At 43.5% G+C, this 21,188-nt stretch overlaps 1 protein-coding gene across 2 annotated transcripts in view; it reads left to right on the top strand.

Annotated features, from left to right (window-relative positions):
- The window catches only part of COQ8A (coenzyme Q8A), a 40,636-nt gene continuing 19,448 nt past the window's right edge, over positions 1-21,188 (top strand). Inside the window, exons 1-4 of one of the 2 annotated variants that reach the window (XM_039717043.1) lie at positions 1-143; positions 11,503-11,697; positions 13,843-14,253; positions 15,170-15,236. In XM_039717043.1, coding sequence (XP_039572977.1) covers positions 11,521-11,697; positions 13,843-14,253; positions 15,170-15,236 — 655 coding nt within the window. In that variant the 5' untranslated portion in view covers positions 1-143; positions 11,503-11,520. Of the gene's footprint in view, positions 144-10,425; positions 10,589-11,502; positions 11,698-13,842; positions 14,254-15,169; positions 15,237-21,188 lie in introns of those variants that run through there. The other variant, XM_039717044.1, reaches the window with a different exon arrangement.

Here is a 21,188-nt window from a genome sequence, read left to right as displayed (position 1 = left end):
GGCCCGGCCGCGGCCGGGGGCGGTGGCGGCGGTAAACAGGCGTGCGGGCCCGGGCCGCGGCCGCCGAGCCGAGCGGAGCCGGACCAAGCCAAGCCGAGTCGAGTCGAGTCAGTGGCTGCTGGGCTGTACCGTGCCGTGCCGGGGTATGGGAAGCGACCGCGGCAGTGGAGGGGACGGGCTGGGCCAGGCCGGGCCGTGCTGTGGTGGCGGGGTGGGGGCGGTGGTGCCCCGGCACCGGTGGTGCGGGAGGCGGCCGGGGCCGCGGCCTTGCCGTGCCCTTGGCCGCGTCCCGTCGGGGTGAGAGCGGGGCCCGCCTCCTGCCCGCTCTTGGCAGCGCCCGGCCGGGAGCGGGGCCGGCGCTCAGCGCACCCGGCACCGGTGGTGCCCCGGCTGTGGAGTTTGCCCGTTGCCGTGCGGCGGAGCGGAGCGGGAAGGGACGCGGGGGATGGCGGCGCTGGCGCTGCCGCGGGGAGGACGGCCGTGCCCGGCCTGGCGCCTCGGGCCGGGCCGGGAGAGGCGCGGGCTGAGCGGGGAGCGCAGCCCAGGGGGGATCGGGGGAAAGGGGGGAAGCCGCTGCTCCGCTCCGTAAGGCTCATTCCCTGCGGAATGCCCGGGGATATCACGCGGAGCTGGTGCCGTGCTGCTTTCCGGGCTGCTCCGGCTTGGAGCTTCCTCTGTGGCGCTGGGAGCGATCCGCGCGTCTGGGTGGAGGCGGCTGTAAAATAGAGCTGTCGGCTGGTTTTTGAGCTTTGCTTGTGGCTGAAACGGGAGTAAAAAACCCCCTGTGAGCCCCCTGCCTCTGGTAAAGTGTTAGAGGAAATAATCTTTCTTTCTATAGGCAAACAGGCTTGTAAAGTCTTTGTAACAACGTGAACAGGAACTGATGGGGAGATACTTAGTTTCAAACAGACACCGAACAAGCTGCTTATAAATAACTACGAGTATGAAAGTTTGGTTTCACACAACATTGTATAATGTTGTTTTCGTGGTTACTGACCATTTTTTGATTTCTTCAGGGCTGAATAATAAGAAATAACACTATTTCTGGTAGCCCAACAAGGTTATGTGCCACCCGGCAGGAGCGTAGGTGGGGAGATTCTCTGTATTCCCCTCCATGCAATGAAAATCTATACTTTGTGGTCAGTGTTAGGAAAGGAAATTAAAGCTTTTCTTTCCATAACTGAAAGTATTGTTTTCCTAAAAAGAATTGACCTAACAATTTATGATTTTTTCTGTGTTGCTTGTCTTTTAATTATATTGTTTTACTAGACTCAGGTGTATTAATTAAGAATATGCAAAATAAGTCTTAGCACTGGGTATAGAAGGATAGTGGCTAAAGTCAATAGTAGCTCAATCAAAGACTTAAAAAAAGAAGGGATTAAGAAATTGTTCTTTATACAGACTGAATAGAGATTGATGTCTAAAGGTATATTGGTAGTTCTGCATTTCTCTGTCATGGGGTAAGAACATTCATATGTTATCAGAGGGAGTTTAGTTCACAGGAACTGCAGCTAGCAAGAGCAAGCAAGGACCTTCTTGCTCTTAGACCAGGAGAGTTCTTTTTGTGTTTTATAGATGTTTGTTTCATTGCTGTTAATTAGCAGTGACATTGGTAACCTTGAATGAAGTGTGCTTAGAATAAACAGTTTTGTATTGTCCAGTCTTACGAGAGATGGGGAAAAAAAGTGGGTGACCTGTTGTGCTTTGGCAGTGTCTCCCTTTCAATAATGAGCTAGTGAGATGAGCAGAAGAAAAGGCCAGAGGTGGAGGATTGCCTCCTTTACTGTCCAAGTGCTGATCACCTTGGCTGAGGGGAATTCTGTGCTGTGCAGTGGAGCTCTGGTTAATTCATTTGTGATAGTGAACACAATAATAGCTCAATGCATGCATGCAGCAAGAACTGAACTTTTTTTGGCTCCTAGTCTTCCAGTAGTCCTTTTAAAGGCAGGTGGTGGTCTGTTGTTTCACACCCTGTTTGTCAGGCTGTATTGTTTTTCTGGAGACTGAGAGGGAACAAGGGACAGGAGCTGAATTCCTGCTTCTTAATTTTTTATGCTAAAACCAGTGGATTGCTTGTGGAATTGGGATTTATTTTTTTTTTAGGTAGAAGTTGGTGGTTTTTTTCTGTCTGCATGCGTTTTTTCTTCATTGTTTTAACCAGGGTGCAAGGGATGACGTGTGTCTCATGGTCTGTCATCTTGTGTGTCAGTGTGTGTGGGGTAAATTGTTTGATCCAGGTGTCTTGCCAAATACATCTCAGGACTTAGCTTAGTGCATGAATAAGCATTTCTCCTTTTCCTTAAATCTGTCCTGCTGGGTGAACAGTCCAGCCTAGGACAGAGGCAGTGAGTCTGAAGCAGTATTTAGGAACCACATCTCCAGTGTGATGTTGTTGGTCTTCTTGTCTTCTCCCTCTAAAACTGCAAAAGAAAGAAGTCTGGAAGAGGAGGCTTTTTGCTTAAGGAGCTGTATATTCTGGAACAGAGCAACTTTAGGAGGAGAGTAGCTTCTCTTTCAGCTTGTTTTATAAAAGTGCTGCCTTGTGCCTGCTTTCCTTCAGGTTCTGAAGAAGAAAATCAGTTACTGGCATGTGGAGCTAAAATGCAGGCTGGCAGTGAAGCACAGTAGTTTGAGGGCGTGGGTTCAATCACTGTCTGCTTTCTCTCCCAGCAGTGAAAACTCATTTTATAAGCACATTCTTATCTTCACATTAAATTTTTTGTCTTTAGCTTCTTCTTTAGTTTTTTAAATGCCATTTGTTTTGTTCCTCTCACCTCCCCTTCTTCCATATAGTAGATGGCAAAATTAAATCAATCTGAGCTGGTGACAAAGACACAAGAAATAACAAGTTTTGTCCTTTCTTTGCACAGTTGTGTTTCTACACTTTATTTTAATGGCTTTTGTGTTTTGTCTGTCAGTAGAGGTATGGAGCTAAATAAAGCATGTTCAGTTCCCAGCTATCCAGTCTCTGAAATGTTCCGTGTGCTTCTCGCAGCATAGAAAATGACATTACTTGCCCTGAAAAACTTAGCTGTCAGTCTGTGGAGCTGGCTTTTAGAAACTTGACAAGTTTATATGTTTATTTAAACAAGTCTGCATGCATGTCCGTAGTTTAAAAACAGGTGTTTTTTTCTGGAAGCTGCATAAGACTTTGTCTTTTTTGTAAAAACTGTATTCTGTATGTGGAGAAACAGGGAAAGATTATTTACTTGTGCTGTCTGTGGTCCTAGAGCTGTTTTGTGATGTGCAAGTGATAATTTCCACTACAAAGTTCTCCTACTGTGTTTGTTTTCCTTCTGTAGTTTGTTGTAGTTTTTGGTGTAGATTACATCTTCATGTGGCTCCTTTCATTGCTATCCATGCCTCCTTTTTAACCAGTTACATGCCTTGGTTTTTTTCTGGGTCTGCTGAACAAGTGAACTAGAGAAGGGCTGGGGGCATTGTTCTGAAATGTCACAGCTCTCCTGCTGTCTGGATTGTGCCATTTGGAAGGATTAAATCCTCATCCTAATTTGATCTGGTCAAAGTGCTCACCAACAGAGTATTTGGGATTAGGGAAGATATGGCAGGGAGAATGACTGGGCAGTAAAACTGCAAGTGGATTGAGTGTTTCCTTTAGAGAGCCCTTCAGAAATCAGTGAGCCTGATACAATTTTACATTGCACAGCAAAGCATTGTGGAGCATGGCCTTTCAGATTCACTCAGTTTGGGGATTTTTATTTTTTAAACTGTACAAACTGCAAAAAGCTTTGGTTTTTCTAGTTTGGAAAGGCAATGTATTTATATTATGCAAATGTGATTTCAATGGCCTTTCAGATTCACTCAGTTTGGGGATTTTTATTTTTTACAACTGTACAAGCTGCAAAAAGCTTTGGTTTTTCTAATTTGAAAAGGCAATGTATTTGTATTATGCGAATGTGATTTCTTAAAGTCTATACATAGAGAGCATAAACAACTGCAGATTACAGATTCTGTATCAGGTGTGAGAGCTTGCAGGTTAGGCTTAGCTATAAGAGAAATACAGAGCTCATTACTCTCATTTACCCTAGTGTCAAAAGTACCTATGGGTGGAAAGCAAACAGAAATAACTTGTCTGTGTTACAGCTGCCATGCAGGAGCTGTGGGTTCTGATAGACCATGTTCCCCTGCAGCACAGAGATCATCTTATGTCTTCTTGAGTAGTCCTTTTTTGCCTATGGTCCCCTTCTTGCAGGGAGGATTTGGCACAGCCAGAAAAGTGGGAGCTCCCCCAGCCAGGGCACTGGTGTGTCGGGAGCTGTGAATAGACTAGGATGTGCTGTAACTTGCTAAATTGGAACCTAACCCCAGTTTCCAGGGCAAGGTTGGAAGCCATGAGATCTATATAGACAGGAATGCCTGCAGGGTCAATAGTGGGATCAGTGGCTGTGGTGTTTGCCTGCTGCTCCCAGAGGTGACAGAGGGATTGCTCTGCCACCCAGAGACACCTGTGGGGGTGCCACTTACAGGCTTGGTAACAGCAGCTCGGGGTGTGCTGTGCAAGGCTCTGTCCTGGTGTACACAAAGGGTGATAAGCAAAATTCTTATCCTGAGGAATAGCAGCTGTACAGCTCAGTTACAGGCTGTGTCTAGTTCTTAGCAAGGTTCTGACTAGATGCCACTGCCAGCATGGCATTTAATGGTGACTGTTGGCAATTTATCGTTTAGGTGGTCAGCAAACCAGCTCTAGATCCTTGTTTGTCTTTGATCTATAGAGATGGGTGTTTAGAGGACTCTTAGGGATAGGCTGTGTGCTGTAAGGGTCACTGTACTATGGAGAGCATTGGGGGTTTTCCCTGCCTGACAAGCAGTGTAAGTTTGGGTAGATCACTTGTTCTCTTCCCTCTAAAGTAGACAACTGGTATCAGTCCCATTTCCTGAGTTTTTTGACAGTTATAAGTGAAGAGAGGTGTTTGTTTAAATGCAAGAGGAAGAGCTGCTGTTCTTCTCAAGAGTTTTGTTTTAAGTAGTGGTGTATTTGGTTCTAAAGAAATCTGCACTTGTTTGTGAGGCACAGCACTTTATCGGTTTTTAGTTCCTAAATTAACCTTGGTGTGCTTTTGGAAAGTCAAAACTTCCAATGAAAACAATTGTACCGTAACAGTGTATACAAAAAAAGAAATTAGCTGCAAGTTGACAACCTCCTTAATTTATACTTTAGATTCTAATTCAGAGTGCAAGACTAGTGGGGAACTCTGTTGATTCCTGTGCAGAACTGTGCATCAGAGGGAGCTGAGCTTTGGTGATCTCTTCTGCTCTAATGCTGAAGTGACTGAGAGAATAGAGCTGCTCTGCAGACTTGGGGAAGGTGTTGGTAGTGTTCAGTGTTTGGGTTTGATCAGTGAAGAGCTTTCGTGTAACCTTTTTATAAATTCTGCTAGGTAGAATTATTCCATACAGATGTGGGGGATTTGTTTTCTCAAGTAGTGCTGTATGTTACCATTGATGGGGTGACTTGGAACTAGTGAACTGTGCTTTCATATAAAGTTGCTATAAACCTAGATAAAGGTTTAATCTTGCAGTAGTTCTGTTTAAGTACATGCTTCAAATATTGCATCTTCCAAAATCTCATATTAATCTGTGTGCTTAGAGGTCATGCTCCAATGCTTTTGATTTTAATATACTGTTCTTGTTGCTGAGTGAAAGATCTACTTCGTGCATGGGGAGTAACATGAATAATTCTGATGAACTCTGGATTAATGTGACTGAAGTTACACTTAAGGCTTTTGAGCTAAGCAGAGGATGCAGTGCAATGCACTTATAAGCACAGCCCACTATGTAAACAGAAGAGAAAACCCTTTTTTTTTCCTTGTCCTCTTTCTCCCTTTCCTCTTGGTTATAGAGGTAATACAAAGATTGTGTGTTGGGTATAAATACAGCTCTAGATTAAAATCTCTCCCCATGGCCCAAAATGTTTTGCCTTGCAAATGAGATAAATTGATTTTTTTTAAAAAAAATTATTATTTTGGGCCCCCAACTGCCAAGACTTAATTCTCAGGAGCAGATAGAGATCACATTCTTGGGGAACAGTGAATGAGCAGTGACCTTAAAATCACAGCAACTGAGTTGGATCTACCTCAGTGGAACAGCAAACAGCCTGTGCCCAGGGCAGGATTTATTAGTGCACTGTGTCAAAGCATATCAGAAGTGACCTGTAGTGAGGCCTGAGCTCTCTTAATTGTGGTAAATCTTAATTGTGGCTAAATTATTTCTAGGTCTGCCTAGATTATTTTCATCGGTGGGTAGAAGGATCCTGTGTTAATTCCAGGCATGTGGGCTGTGACTGTGCTATTGCATTCCCCAGACATTGTCCAGAAAGAAGTAAACAGGACTGTTGGTCCAGAGCATTCACGGATGTATCTGTGCCTAAAATAGAGCAGGCCTTGCTGAAGTGCCCAAGCATTCTTTTCACTCTTATGTGTGTCAAGCCATTTATGGGGAAAATTGGGTTTTGAACTAAGTGTCATTTGCCAAAAATGAGTGCTAAGCCTTCTGAATTTTGTTGGAAAGAGGCATTTGTCTGCCAAGCAGCCCATTTTTATCAGAGTGTGTACTGCTATTGTAGTGATTAGAGAGCAAACCAGTTCCGCTTGCCCTTCAAAGGTGTTTGTTTGAAATGGCATTGGCAAAGTGCTTTGTGGAAGGGTGGTTGTAAAGCAGCTTTCAGAGACTTGATGAATTCAGCTTAAGGGGGCTTGAGTGCAAGCCACAGGGCAGGATCAAATATAGGGGTCCTTGCTTCTGTTATAGGTCACATCTTTAAAGACATTTCTTTTGGAGCTGCAATGCAGAGGAGTTATGGGGAGGGGAAGAATGAAGGATAAGCAAGGTGGATTTTCAGTTTGGTTTGAAGGATGATGGCAACTTCTTCCTTTTAAAATGCTGGTTTTGTGCCCTGCATGGTTAAAATTTGGGTCAGCTGCAACCCAAGGAATCCAGCTAATGAAAATACCTCTAGGCAGTGACCTGGCAATCTGGTATCAAAGGAGCTGGTGGGGAGGTGTGTGATGGAACTGAAAAAGGCCATGAATGAAAGGATCACATGAAAGGGTTGGTATGGCAACAAACATAAAAAGAAATGGAAAAAATCCGTAAAAGAACAGTTACAGACCAGCTTAATGAATAATAGTTATATTGAACTTAGTCTGCTGTTGGTTCATGGCCATGGAACAATGTCCTGAGTATCTGGCCTTCTGCATCTTGTTTGTGGTGTTTATTATTTTAATTTCATTACACTCTTGGCACACTTGCTCTGATGGTGTGGGTGGTTATAACACTGAAGCCAGGGTTTTAGTTCTTGTTTAGATACAACCAAGATAACAGTGATTGTAATAAAGGATAATGGAGAGAGGGAAGATGTAGAGGCTGTTTTCTTGCTATGTGATATCTAATTATCTGCCTTACTACCTGTCCAAGCTAACACTATTTTATTATTTATTTTCATTTATTTAGAATAAAAGTTGAAGATAAAGAAGGCAGCTAAAACTGCAGACCTGACAGGGGGAATATGGGCTGCTGTAAAACTGCTTTGGTTTTGTTTGGGGGATTTTTCAATGTTTTTTCTTTGGTCAGTTATTTTGTGTTATATTGTTTTGCTTTTTAAATTATTCAACAGTGTTTGGTGTTTAGCAAAGTGTTGAGAGTAGAATTAGTTCCCATAAACTGAGAGAGGCTGTGTTGTCATGCACAGAAAACTTTCAGATATGATTCTGCTATTTGTATGATTAGAAATGAGAAAGTTCTGTTTAAACTTGGTCCATCCTATATATATGTGTGTGTATGCATGTGCATATGTATATCTGAGTAAAACTTTTCACTGGACAAGCATCTCAAAGAAAGCTCATGGAGTCTCAAGCAGATCTGTGTGTCTGTAGGAGCACATATTAGCACATGGAAAAGAAAGGGAATGAATGGAAGAATGTGTTTTTAAAGTGGGACAAATACATGATTTGTTGTGTTGCTTGTAGCAAGGCTCTTGGTTTCTGTTATTTGCCCTGATAAGCTGAGTGATAAGCAAGCTGCACTTGCTTAAACCTTCAGTCCAGTAGTCTGGAATGTTGAAAAGGGGAGGAAACACTTGGCAGTCAGTGACTCCAGAGAATTGTGGGTTGTGAGGCTGAGGATTGCTGCACACAGGAGGATCCCAGCAGTGGTTTAGTTTTGCTGTTACAGCAGGGCTCTGAATCAATCCTACATCTACCCTGTAGGAGCCCTCTGCCCACCGTGTGTACCTTGCCTGGTGTCAGGATGGTTTGGCTCCAGCTTCCCGTGCTGGAAGGTGTGGGGGTTTTCCAGGCATTCATTCAACTGTGAGAAGCTTGCTAAGTCAAATCTGTGACTTTATTTTTGGAAAAGGACTCATGATCAACACTTGTGAGCCCTCTTCAGGCAAGGTTAGAGGCACTCTGACAGCTTGTGTAGACACCACTGACCCGTCCATGCTCTGTGCTAGCAGTGCCCCACTTTGCTAGTGCTGGATTAAAAATCCTCAGGGAGCAAGTCAAGTGTGATACAGACTTTGTACACTTGCACTAATTCCCTTTGGAACCACTCCGTAAATCTCCTTCTGATAGAGCTTGATTATACTGTGTTTATTGATTTAGTAGGGTAGGAATAGAATTTGTCTTAGGGGGAAAAATGCCTTGCCTGCTGTCTGTGCTGGATATTAACACAAGTGTAGTTGGGTACAGTACCAGCCTTCTCAGAAGTGTGTGCTTCCTGTCTCAGTTTTTGTCTGTTGTCCTTGTTTGTGCTTATTGCCTTTTCATTGAAAAAAAAAAAGGTAATTTTTCTAATGCTTGGTTTTGTTTTTTTTGTGTGTAGTGTTTTACCTTCTTGATTATGTAGCATATATTTTATTTGGAATAGCCTGTCTTTTGGCAGCACTGCATAGGAGCATGTTGCTGCTGTTTCTGAGCTAACAAACCACTTACCTGGTACCTAGGTGGTTACAGCTGCTGTGCAGAGCCAGTGGGGCTGATGAAATGGAAGTCAGAGAGAGATTGGTAAGAATTTGCCCTGTGCAGTGTTGCCAAATCTGTGCAGGGCAGTAGGTCCTCTTTGCATGTTGATATATTTAGCAGTGGAGAGTTGAATGAGTGTTGTGCAATGTATGTTTTCTACTTGTGGCTGCATTAGCTTCCCTGAAATTTTGTTTGGAGATTTATTTATTTTAAAAAGCGCACATTTAGCATATCATAACTGTCACTTTATGACAAGGCCTTTGGCTGGTTTTGGGTGAAAGACGTGTATAGTTTTACTACTGTTGATTAGTAAGAATACTGTTAAAATGTATAATGTTAAAATAAAAGAATAATGTTAAAAGTGGATTTGTTTTTGCGTGTGTTGTCCAAGTCTGCATTGGCTTACCTTTTGTTGCCCTTCTTGGGATGGAGGAAATGAACTTTTTTGCACTCAGGCTTTCCTTGCTGCTAATACTTGTGATCACAAAAGCACTTATTTCTTAATAGCGGCAACCTTTGAATGGTCTCATTTCAGCTGGGACAGTATTGGGTTGTTGGCTTAGTTCTTTGCCTGGCTCTGAATTGCAGGGACAGCCTGCAAATAAATGCTTTGGGTGAGATCCATGTGGAAATTTCCAATGTGAAGATGTAGGGGTAGAAAAACACTTCCTGTTGACAGAGTAGATTTCCTTACCTGACAGGCAACTTTTGAATTTAAAAGGGCATTATACAAGGTTAAAACAAATCATAGTGGTTAAACTCAGAGAGATGCAGGAGTAACACTTCTCAGAGGTCTGGAGCATATGGATAGATCTTGTAATGAGAACCACAGAAAAATGACCTAGGTGGGCTTGGTTTTTATTTTTGCAGCTAACCTGTTATTCCCAGGTTCATTGTAAGCACTTGACTGTCCTTTTAACAGTGTACTTACAACATGTAAGTGTAACACTTCCAGGCTGCAGTGCTTGTTCACAGTTTTGATCACTGATAAAACAGTGGTTGATCAAATATCCCAGTAACTGGGCTTTATCCTGCATTTGCAGAATAATGTCTCTCTGAAGTTCAGCTGTAGTAATCTGTGCAGTTCCCAAGTGATTGCAGCAAATTTGTGTGCTTAGACAGAAATTTAGCTTTAGCAGTCCATTCCTCTCCTTCATGACAGGTACAGCAGACATGTTCGAGACAGGGCTTGTGTTTCCCGAGCAGGTAACTGGATCCAGTTGCTTGTGGTCTGCAGCTGGGTGTAATGCCTTGTGTGCTGTTGACTCCACACCAGTATATTAACATTTATAGCTCAGTATATGTGCATGTTGACAGGCAGTCTCCTAAAAATGGATTGGTACCTGTGCACCTGCCTAGGAGATAACTGAAATATGTGGCCTTAGGCGAGTGCTCTCTGCCTACTGCAGTCAGAACTTTTTTCTTTCTCTCCAAATCATTACAGAGACTGCTGTATGGGCAAGGTTGGACCTGAGTCAGCATCTTGTTCCAACTGCATGCCTCTGTCTTCTGTGTCAGTAAAGATGGGAACATGTGCAGCTGAGCCAGTCCCGGAACTGTGACCCTGTCTGTGCTTTAAGGGTGCAGCAGATGAGTGGAATAAGCAGGTGAAAATCTCCCCAGCCAAATGGTTTTTCACCCCAACCACTGGATTTCTTTTACGTGAACCACAGTAATGTAGGAGAGCCAGTGTCCTGAGCCTGAGCTAGGTTCTAGTCTGAGCCAAAGGAGTTGATGGAAATTACTCTTGTCAGACACACTCTGTCCTCCGTCCTGCAGTGCCCAGTTTGTATTTGAAGATGCTGAAGGTGGCACAGGCTGTTTCAAATCTGAGATGGAGCCCCTTGAAAAGGAAGTGGGGCTGAGTCAAAAATTGACTGTAGTGCAGCACTTTGCAAATGCTGTAGGTGTTGTGGGCATGCTTAAACTTCCTATTAGAAGTAGCAGAGTGAGCTACAAGTTGGGGACAAAACAGACTGTGGAGCAGGCTACCTTTGGAGGATGACAAAGCTTAATCACTGGTGTGGCAGTAAAGAAATTTAGCTATGTAAAATGAGCAGGCACAACTCCAGGGCAGGAATGGAATGTGACAGTGAACTTCATCAGTGTTATCAGGACCTGAGAACGTGTTCCAAGGCCCCATAATAATTAAAGGTCAATGTGTTTAATCCACTTTTAACATCTGGAAGGAATCAAGACAGTCTTTGTAGTGTTTACTGACATTTACTGTCTTTGCTTGCCTTGGTCAGTGGTAACTTGGATATTTGTGTAGAGTCCTGGAAAGTTATCCTGATTCATGAGAGCAAGGAGAGTTCTCTTTTCCTGGTAAGATCAGCTAACCAGGCCTTCAGGCTGCCCTGGGTGCTAGCTGGGCTGCAGACAAGTTCCCATGGTGGCTGCTTGCCAAAGCAGAAAGAGATTTTTCAGAGATCTGCCACCAGCTCTCAGGGGGCATGAAACCTGTTGCAAACTCGTTCTTGACATCTTGTCTCTCTGCTCCCTCTCCCTGTTTATCTTTCAGCACAGAAATTCATCAGTCATGGCAGGTGATGCCATCATGGTCATGAGGGGCTTGACCAAGCTCAGTAAAGCCATCCTGGAGACCCAGGCAGGACAGCTTCGGCAGGTGCTCCTCGGGGGAGATGCAGTCACCATTGCAAAGACTCTGCAGGCCACTGCTGAGGAACAGTTCAGTTCTGCCTTGGGGAAGGTGCAGGTAAGCACAGTCTAGTCTGACATTTTGCTTTTTTTCCAGGTACTTTTTTGGTTTTGTTGTGTGAGTGTCAGGGAACTCACATATTGAATAAGAGCCTAGTTCTGAAGTGTGGGATTGATAATAGTAATGTTGCGGTGCTCTGGGAATTCTTTGGAATCTGTCATGTGTAGAAGGTGCTTGGACAGGAATGGGAGGGGAGTGTTAGTGTTTCCATTACTGAGTGTTTATGACATGCTGAATAAGAAAAATGCTCTATTTGTCCCATCTTGTCAAAGATCAAGCTCTTGCTAGGATTGGTCAGCAACTTTGTTATTTAGAGTCTCCTTTAGACTTTGGGCATTGATTTACCTCTCTTTTAGAGTGCATTGGATTTATCTCATTGCTCCTGCCTTTCTTGGCAGAATTGGTGCACGTGATATTTTTCAGAGTGGCTCAGGTCAGGGGTTTGCACATTCACCACTTACAGCCCAGGCTGGATTTTTGGAACTGGCTTTCAAATGAGGAATATAAGGAAAGCCAGACAGCAGCTTCTCTCACCAGAGATGGGGATAGATTTAGAAAAGCTTCACAGTTGCTGTGCTGCCATCTTTTGAAAGCAAGGGTATTATCCGGGGTACTCTCTCTTCATCCTTTAGAAGGAGTGTGTAGCTGAGATTATCATTTTTGAAGCAGAAACTAAGGAATGAGATTTTGATGGTCTTTATGCAATGAGCAAGCTATAGCTTCAGTCCTAGAATCTGGGCCGGTGTTTTTTTGATTCTGTTTAAGCTTAGTGTAGAACTAACTTGGCTGTTTGTTTGTGGGGGATAGTGCTCTGTCTTGTCCTTGTCCTCCTCTTGCACCCAAGAGGACAGAGAGAGATGTTCTGTTTCTGTGCATGTTTCTCTGCACAAGAGAAGCCCAGTGAGCACAACTGCAGAGCACTTGCCCTACTTCAGGTAAATGGGTTGCAAGAGAAGCTCCTGTCAAAGCAGAGCTCAGTAAGAAATATAAACATACAGCATTTTCTGTTTTGAAGAGAGGAAGATCTTTTACATTAATTGGCAGGGGTTTAGCTGTCTGGCATGTTTCTAAAAATTTAAGTATGGAGGTAAGAAAGCTTTCTTACTTGTAATCACTGGAACTGTGGGCCACAGTCCCCATCTGTAAACATCTCTCCTCCCCCACTGTGATGTTGAGGTTCAGAATAGTATGAGACCTGCTGAATAACAGGAAACACCATGTTCTGGTTTTTTCTCTAAGGAAGAGAAATGTAATTAGTGTTTAGGAAAGAGCCTGAAATACGCTGCCTGCTTGCCTGACCACAGCAGGATTGAAAATCCTGTTGATAGCCTGTAATAGTCATCAGTTATTTTATGGTATTGCCACTGCTGAGATAGGTAACTAGAGATAATGCTCTGCTGTTGATTTTTATTTATGTATTTATTTTTGACTGAAAAGTATTATGAAATATCTGGACTTTGTGGGGCAGCTCTTGCAAGGTTAGGACAGAAAAGAGTGTCAGGAGAAGCTTGCCTGGAGTGTTGCTGTGCTTGATGCTGTTATCCTTGCTCCAGGCACAGAATTTTATTTATTTTGGGATGACAACACATAGTTTGGTGGTTGAATAATGGAATGTGTTTTGCAGTTGGTAGTGTTATGACTGTGAAAGGTTGAGTTTACTCTGCCTGTAAGTAGGTATCTGGTATTGCTTCAGGTGGCTTTGGGCTTGGAAGTGCTCATGTTGTGTGACTGCAGACAAGATGGAAAGAGGGAAAACAACGTTATTCTTATGTGGTATTGCAGCTCCAATCACCTGTTGTTTCTGAGCAGTGCATTGCTTCCAGTGAACTCCATATTTAGTGACCCTTTCCGGCAGTGCATGTAAAAACAGGGTGTCTCTAGTTATGGAAATTTGAGAAACTGTTAGAGAATTTGTCCCATCAGTGGAGTTAAAAGGTTGTCAGGGATTCCATGCATCTTCAGTGTCTCTTCCTTTCTTTCTTGTCTCATACTGTGAGTGTCTACACTGCTGGAGTCTCTGTCTCTACAATTCTTTACTGTGGAGACATGACACCCAGCTGCATGCTCATCTCTGAGGACCATGGGTGGGTAGGGAGCAAGGTTTAAGATCTTTTCTTAAAGTATTTCAATTCTTGTTTGCAGGAGTTTGGCAAACAGCAGGAGAACTTTTCTGACTTTGGTGAAGATTTTGGGAAAGACTATGACTTCTCAGCCCGAGAGCCGTCAGATGCTCCAATGGACTTCTCCACTGCCCCTGGCAAGCCTCAGGAACACAGCACTGAAGGCCCTGCTTATTCCTACACAACAAATGGACCTTTTAGAAATATTGATGAGACTGGAGACTCTGGCATGGGTCAGAAGCCTTTCCCTCCCAAAATGGACGCAAGGTTATTTGGAGGCATTAGGAACCCTGGAAATCCTTTTGCTACTGCCTTTGGACAAAATAGAGCTTTTCACCAAGACCATTCCTCTGTTGGTGGATTAACAGCTGAAGATATTGATAAAGCCAGACAGGCCAAAACAGGTTCAGGGCAGAAACCCTACAAACAGATGGTATGTTGTTTTAATTAAGGATTCTCAATACTGTGGTGTCTGTACCAGATTGCCCTTACTCACCTTCTCCTATGTTTCTCTCATTTCTTCCTCTTCCACTATTCCCTTCTTTGGAGGCAAAAGAGGGAAGTGTCAGTGCTCATTAACCCTGTGATATTTGTTCTGTCAGTAGCTTTTCAGTCTCTCTTTTCACACCTGCTCTCTCTATGTCAGATAATCTGATGCAAGGGAGTGTACATAGGCTTAGAATTGGACTAGGCTCCTCACAGTGGACACTGTGGCTTCCTGTGTGGCATCTTGCAGTTGTAGAGGTGGAGGCAATGAGCATAAGTAGGTTGGAGAGAAGCATGGTTCACTTTAGTGCTTCATGCCCTTGTGTGATTGCAGAACCCACAGTGCAGACACTTGTCACCTGCTCTGACCTTGTGCTCCTTCCCCACATCCAGTGTCAGATGTCACTGGGCTCTCTCAGGTTATTGGATGAAACTGTATACTTAGCTGCTCCTGCTGTTGTGTGTTGAGGATCTGCCTACAGTCCTGTGAATCTGATGACCCTCCATGAATTCCAATTCCATGCATGGAAGGGAGTTTGGGTTAGCATTGTGTGGCCTCTCCAAGCTCAAAATACAAGGGCTGCTGAGTTGAAAGTGAAAATGGAGTTTCCCAACATGGTTATCAGCTCTTCTGTCTTTCCCACCCTCTTGTCCTCTCCTCTGCTCAGTGTGTATTTCAGTTCATTGTGTCCGTTCTGCTCTGTATTCCCTTGAAAATCTCCAAATAGATACAAGGCTCGGGTTCAAAGAAAGCTTTGTGCAACATGCAGTTCTGAAAGTCAGAGCACTGGAACGTGTCTGAGCATGTGCCCAGTTAATTTGTGGATTTCTCATTTTGTTTTTCCCCTCTCTGTCCCCTGCAGCTCAGTGAGAGGGCCCGGGAGAGGAAGGTTCCTGTCACCAGGATCGGCCGACTCGCCAACTTCGGAGGTCAGTTTGCACTCCCACCTTTGCCATGGCACTTGCACGTGCTCTTAATGGCTGCCTGTGGCAGGGCTCCTGCTCTGCAGCACTGGGTGGTTCTGTCTGCCAGTTCAGCTTGCCACAAACAGCTCAGTTTGGGCTGTGTCATTGCTCTTAAGAGTTTGGGGCAGATGATTTGGGGTGCGCAGTAGAGCTTCACATCTTCATGGTGACACGCACCATGTGGGCTGTGCTGTTTTAATGGGAGACTGAGGTGCAGGTTGTTCCCCAGCCTGTACAAATACCCTGGTCCTGCACATGTGATTGCACTAGGAGGAAACTCTCCCAGTCCTTACAGTCTGCTGTTACTGTCAAGCAGAGACAGCTGGAGCAGCTGTTATTTTAAGTAATGTTTCCCCAACCTTATCCTTGCTACTTCTCTGAAGAGTGTTTAAATATAAAACATTCCTCCTGGTATTCCTTTTTGAGCATGGGGAGATGATAATAGTCAAGGTTTGATTTACTTAGCCATTGCTGGTAGACCATGTTCTCCCAGGAAGGATGTAAATTCTGAGCTTGTAAGATCAAGCTAGCTGAAACCTAAATGAAATTTACTTGCAGAATGGGACTTAATATATCAAAAAGCAGCTAAATATCTTAAGTAATATTGACAGATGATGCTTATTTAATGGCTTGTATCCAAAATCATCAAAGGACTTAACATGTTCCTAAGGAATAAGGTGTAACATATTGCAGGTGGAGAGATGAACACAGCTAGTGCTGCTTAGGTAATCCTCCTCCATGGATGAGGAGTTTATCTGTTGCTGTGGTTTGGTTTTTTGGTGACTGTATGGTTTTGAGATGATAGTGGCCTATCTAGGTTGTGAACAGTCTCTTGTGGCTCTTGTGATTCTCTTCCACAAAATTTGATAGAGAAGCACATGTACAAAGTGGACATCCTTGTGTTACAGATCCCAGAAGAAAGAAAAATAACCTGTCAAATGTAATTCAAATCAACTATTATATAAAAAAACAATTATTCTTTCTCTGTGTGTCCTTTTGTCAGACTAAAAGGCACACTATGAGGAGCTGGGGCTGATCCTGTGCAGTGCAGGAGCAAGCAGCAAGTGAATTTTGTGATAAGTTTTTCATGCTTGTCAGATCTCTTTAACTGTGTAGTCTGTTGCAGGCACTCTGGCTTCACAGCATGCTTATTATTCCTTGAGGGGAAGCAGGTTCATGATCTGCTTTTTGAAGTAACAAGACACTACTTTAAACTCTCTTGACTCTTCTTCAGCTCTAGTAGCACACAGGTCTGCATTCTAACCTAGCCTTGAATGTTAGGGGAAGCATCACAGCACTTTTAGCTGTCCTCTTCTGAGTTCATCTGTTGCTGCTTGCTGACAGCAGGTGGATGTGAAATGGCAGATGACCAAATTTTCTGTGAACTTTGGGTTCCAGTGCTGTTTGCTTTAGGTTCCAGCTTTTGGCACCCAAGGCTCTTTTTTTAACACTTTTTTTTTTAAAATAAAACCCACTTTCCCCCTTTATTTCCACATTAGAACAGTATTATTTTAATGTTGGATAGGATGGAGTGATATTGAGTGGTCAAAACCTGAGTTCATATAACTGTTTCTGGGGTTCAGATAGCTGAATTCCCATGCCATTGGCACAATCCCATTCCTCCTCCTGTCTGCATGTTTTCTTTCCCCTCCAGTGTTATAGGGAGTGTTCAGCTGTGTCTCAGCCATGATGTCAGGACACTCTGGTGAGTGATGGACAAATTAGCAACAGGAGGCAGAAATACTTGGACTGCTGAGTTTGCCTGGCTTCTCACCTCTTCTGTGGGCAAAGAACATTTTACTGGAAGGGCTGAAGATCATGTTTTCCAACACTTGCCTGTAATACTGAGCTAATATTGCTCTGTGATCAGCACAAGATCCTCTACTGAACTTCTTACTCTTTTATATGTATTTTTGTTTGCTTCTTGCAGCAGCCAGAGTGACTGCTGGTAGGTGTATTTATAGTACTAAATAGCATCCTTGATTTTTATTTATTTATTCTTCCCAGGATTGTAATTGACAAAACAGATTTTTCTGTAGTTTTTTTTTTTTGTTCCATGCTTGTTTTGTAGCCTGATGGGTCATCAGTTCCACTTACTCAGTTCTTGATGTTTTTTTAATTTCCATTCTCCCTTCCTTGCCTTATTTGACTTTTCTAAGCTGCTCCTGCCTCCCTTAATCATATTCCTGGTTTCTAAGTTTATTATTTTAATGCTATAATAAGATTCTTCTGCAATAAAGAAAATTCAAGAAGCTTGTGCTGAAGTCTAGATTTAATGTAATTTGAACAATTTTGAAAACAAAAAAAAGCAAAAACCTACTCTGCCGAGGTATGTTAGTAAAGTATGTACAGGCCTGACAGCTGCAGGATTCAGATATTCATGTGAGTGGATTGGATTTGCTTGTCAAGGGTTTGGCTGCAGGATGGCTTCTGGAGAAGCTGCCAGAAGCTTCCTCCATGTCTGACTCCAAGATGGCTCCAAGCCAAGGCCATCAGCAGTGGTGGCAGTGCCTCTGGGATAAGAGTTAGGAAGGGAAAAAAATCCAGAGAGACACGCATCTGGAGAGAGGGGTAAGAGAAACAGTGCTGCAGACACCAAGGACAGGGGAAAAGGAGGTGGAGAAGGTGCTCCAGGTGTTGGAGCTGGCATTCTCTGGCAGCCTGTGGTGGAGGCACGGTGAGGCAGCTGAAGTGAAGAACTTCTGCCCATGGAAAGGACTCTCATTGGAGAAGTTTGTGGAGAAATGTCTCCTGTGGGAGCAGGGGCAGAGTGTGAGTTCTCTCCCTGGGGAGGAAGGAGCAGCAGAAACAAGGAATGGTGGAATGGCTGTAACCACCATCCCTTTCCTCCTTTGGTGCTGGGAGGGGAAGTAGGTAGAGAATTCAGGAGTAATGTTAAACTCAGAAGGAAGGGAGGAGTAGAAGGAATGTCTTTTATGATTTAGTATTAGTTTCTCATTATCCTACTCTGATTTGATTGGTAATAAATTAATTTCCCCAGGTCGAATCTCCTTTGCCTGTGATGGTGATTGCTGAGTGATCTTCCTGTCCTTATCTTGACCTTTCATTATATTCTTCATTGCCTTGTCCAGCTGAGGAACTTTCAGTGTGTGCTGTGTGGTGATTGTGGTGTTTTACTGACCAAAACCATGGCACAGTCTGCTCCAGGGGAGGGTCTTGCTCCCACCCTGTTCTTGGCAGGCTGAGCAGAGTGATAACAGCCCATTCAGCTGTTTGTTTTGTTGTCTCAGTTGCTGAGCAAGAGGTTTTTGCCCTGAAAAAAACTGGTTCCAAATCATCCCTTGATAAGCTTGGTTTGAAATGTACCAGATGCTGCAGATGCCTGGAAAATATTTGAAGAGCCAGTCTGCTGGTATAGAACCAAATGGCACTTTCCAGGCCTGAAATAATCTGCATGAAGTACAAAATGCATAATGACTTTATAGAGGTACTTAAGGATATTATTTTTTCAAGGTGCTGAACAGTGGCCATTGAGCAATGCTGAGAAGTGTCCCAAAATTATTAATCTTGGAGGAAATACACCTCTTGTAGACAAGGGAAGTGAAGCACATCAGGAGTGTCCTGTGCAAGTAGATGAGTGGCCCAGAGGAGCAGAGTGCTTTTTTAGCACTGCAGCTTCTTTGGAGGGGTGACTTGTTCCTGGTGACAGGTGAGCAGCAGCAGCTCAGCCCCATATAGCTGCTTACTCATTTCCTCCCACTGCAGGAAGGAATAGGAAAGAGCAAAAACTTGGAGAAAACTTGGGAGCTGAGATAAAGACAGTTTCAGAGGCAAAGCAAACAAAGCTTCATATTCAAGCAAAGCAGCAAGAGGAGTTCATTGATGACTCCCTGCTGGCAGTCCTGTACTTCCTGGGGAGCAGGACCTCAGCATCTGTAGTAACTTGGGAAGGCAAAAACCTTAGCCCCAAACATCCACCCTTACATCCTCCTTTTTTGCCAGCTCGACTGCTAAGCAGCAGCAAACACTGTGGTTATAGTTTGAAGATGCTTGAAGACACTGTTTAAATTTCAGATCTTTACAGTTTAGCAGCTGTCTAACCATACACTTTGTTTTGCCTGACTTTAGTTTATCTGACTTTAGTTTAATTTGGTGATTTGGGTTAATTTCTTTTTTTTTGGAAATTGGACAGAGTGAGCAGTGAGGAAGTTGTAAGAGCACCTGTTGAATAAGCAGCTTTTTTAATTTTTTTTTTTTTGGAAATTGGACAGAGTGAGCAGTGAGGAAAGAGCACCTATTAAAAAAGCTTTTTGTCTAGTGCAGTCTACAGTATTAGTATAGATGCTTAGCTGTGCACATCCATGAGAGGGAAGGTGCAAAACACGTTCATTTATAGTCTGATCTTGCCCACACTGATGTAAACCCAAGCTGCTTTTAAACAAGCTGTAACTTCTTCAGCTTTATTCTGCAAGACAGCGTAGAATCTGGTTCCTAGACTTTCATTTACCTTTGAAGTGGTTTGTGTCTTTATGATGAAGAGATTAGAAACTTCAGATATGTTTTATGTCCAGGCAGCAATTTTTTATGTTCAGGCTGGTAATTTTTAATTTTAGGCATTGAACATAGAGCCTATAGAAGATGTGATGTTTTTAATCTGAAACCAATTACTGCCAATTAATTCAGTCTAGCTCTGATAATGACCAAGCTGATTTATGGTGGGGAGCATTGTTTTGGAGGTGGTAAAATTGGGATCAAGACCAACAGAAATGTTCTGAGTGTGGTATTTAGTCTAGAAAATCACATCTTACTGATGAGATATGTATTTATTGGCTTCCTATCTGACTCTTGGTACTGCCTGCTCCAAGTTAACTGTCTTGTATGTGGGATCTGATTGGAAATGATCATGTATCAGCATTTTAGTAGGTGTTTATGCTGTGTTTGAAGAGCCTTTTTCGTTGTTTTCTGCCTAGGGGTATTTTTGTCACTTTGTTTAGCTAATAAAATCTGTGGATTTCTGGTGCAAAACACTTGCTAATTGGTGATGCATGGTTTGGCACAATTAAAGGGTCTATACAAGTTAGTTACTAACATGAGACTTCCTTCAGTGCTGTGACTCCATAGAAAAACTTGCAGAAAATATAGAAAAAAAATTTTAAAACCCCAAACAAAAACCATCCCACAAAAACCCCCACCAAACCAACCAAAAAACCCAAACCCCATCCACCTTGTAATGCCATTGATGCCTCTTGTGCTTCACCTTATGCAGGATTCTCTGGCCCCAGTGCATGTGGTCTGTAAGATTAAAAGTGGAGCTGTTTGTGAAGCAGACAAACTATACCAGCCTGAAATTGTACTGGGAGAGGGTGTTGTAATTGCCTGGTGGGAGAGAGGAAAAGCTCCAGTGCAGGATGGGGGTCACCTTGTTTGTGGCCAGGCTTTCTTGCTTGAGTCTACAAAACTTGTGCATGTGGTTCTTCCTGCACACGTGCAGAATGCCATGTGCTGGACAGCTCTGCTTCCTTCATTGTGCTGACTTTGTTCCCTGGTTGTTTTACCTGGGAACTTTTCCAGTAGTGCCTTGAGGAGGGCTTGGGGTGCTTGGAAAGCAGGTGCACCCAGCACTGTCAGCAGTGTGGGAGTAGAGCACAGCAGGATGTGCCACTGCTGAGGAGACCTGGAGCAGCACCATCTGTTCTGATTGCCCATGCCATTTATTATCCAGAAAAATAAATATTTTGATATTAGGAAGGCAGTGAGACCTTTGGTTGTATGGATTGCTGCATGATTAGAGCTGTGCCTCATTTAATCTTCGGTGCCTTTGCTCTGGTTAGCAGAGGCAGATAAAGCTGATTTTGTAGTCCCGGCTTAACCTGTGGCTGTGAAACCACCCTGCAATTCACTGCTTGCCAGGGTGGTAGTGCATGGGGAGTGCTGGTGGTTTGTCTCCTGCTCTTA

This window comes from Passer montanus, unplaced genomic scaffold, assembly GCF_014805655.1.
Source record: "Passer montanus isolate IOZ18808 unplaced genomic scaffold, ASM1480565v1 scaffold37, whole genome shotgun sequence".
NCBI lineage: Eukaryota > Metazoa > Chordata > Aves > Passeriformes > Passeridae > Passer > Passer montanus.
Note: the sequence above shows the minus strand (reverse complement) of the source record. Positions and strands in the feature narration are given on the sequence as shown.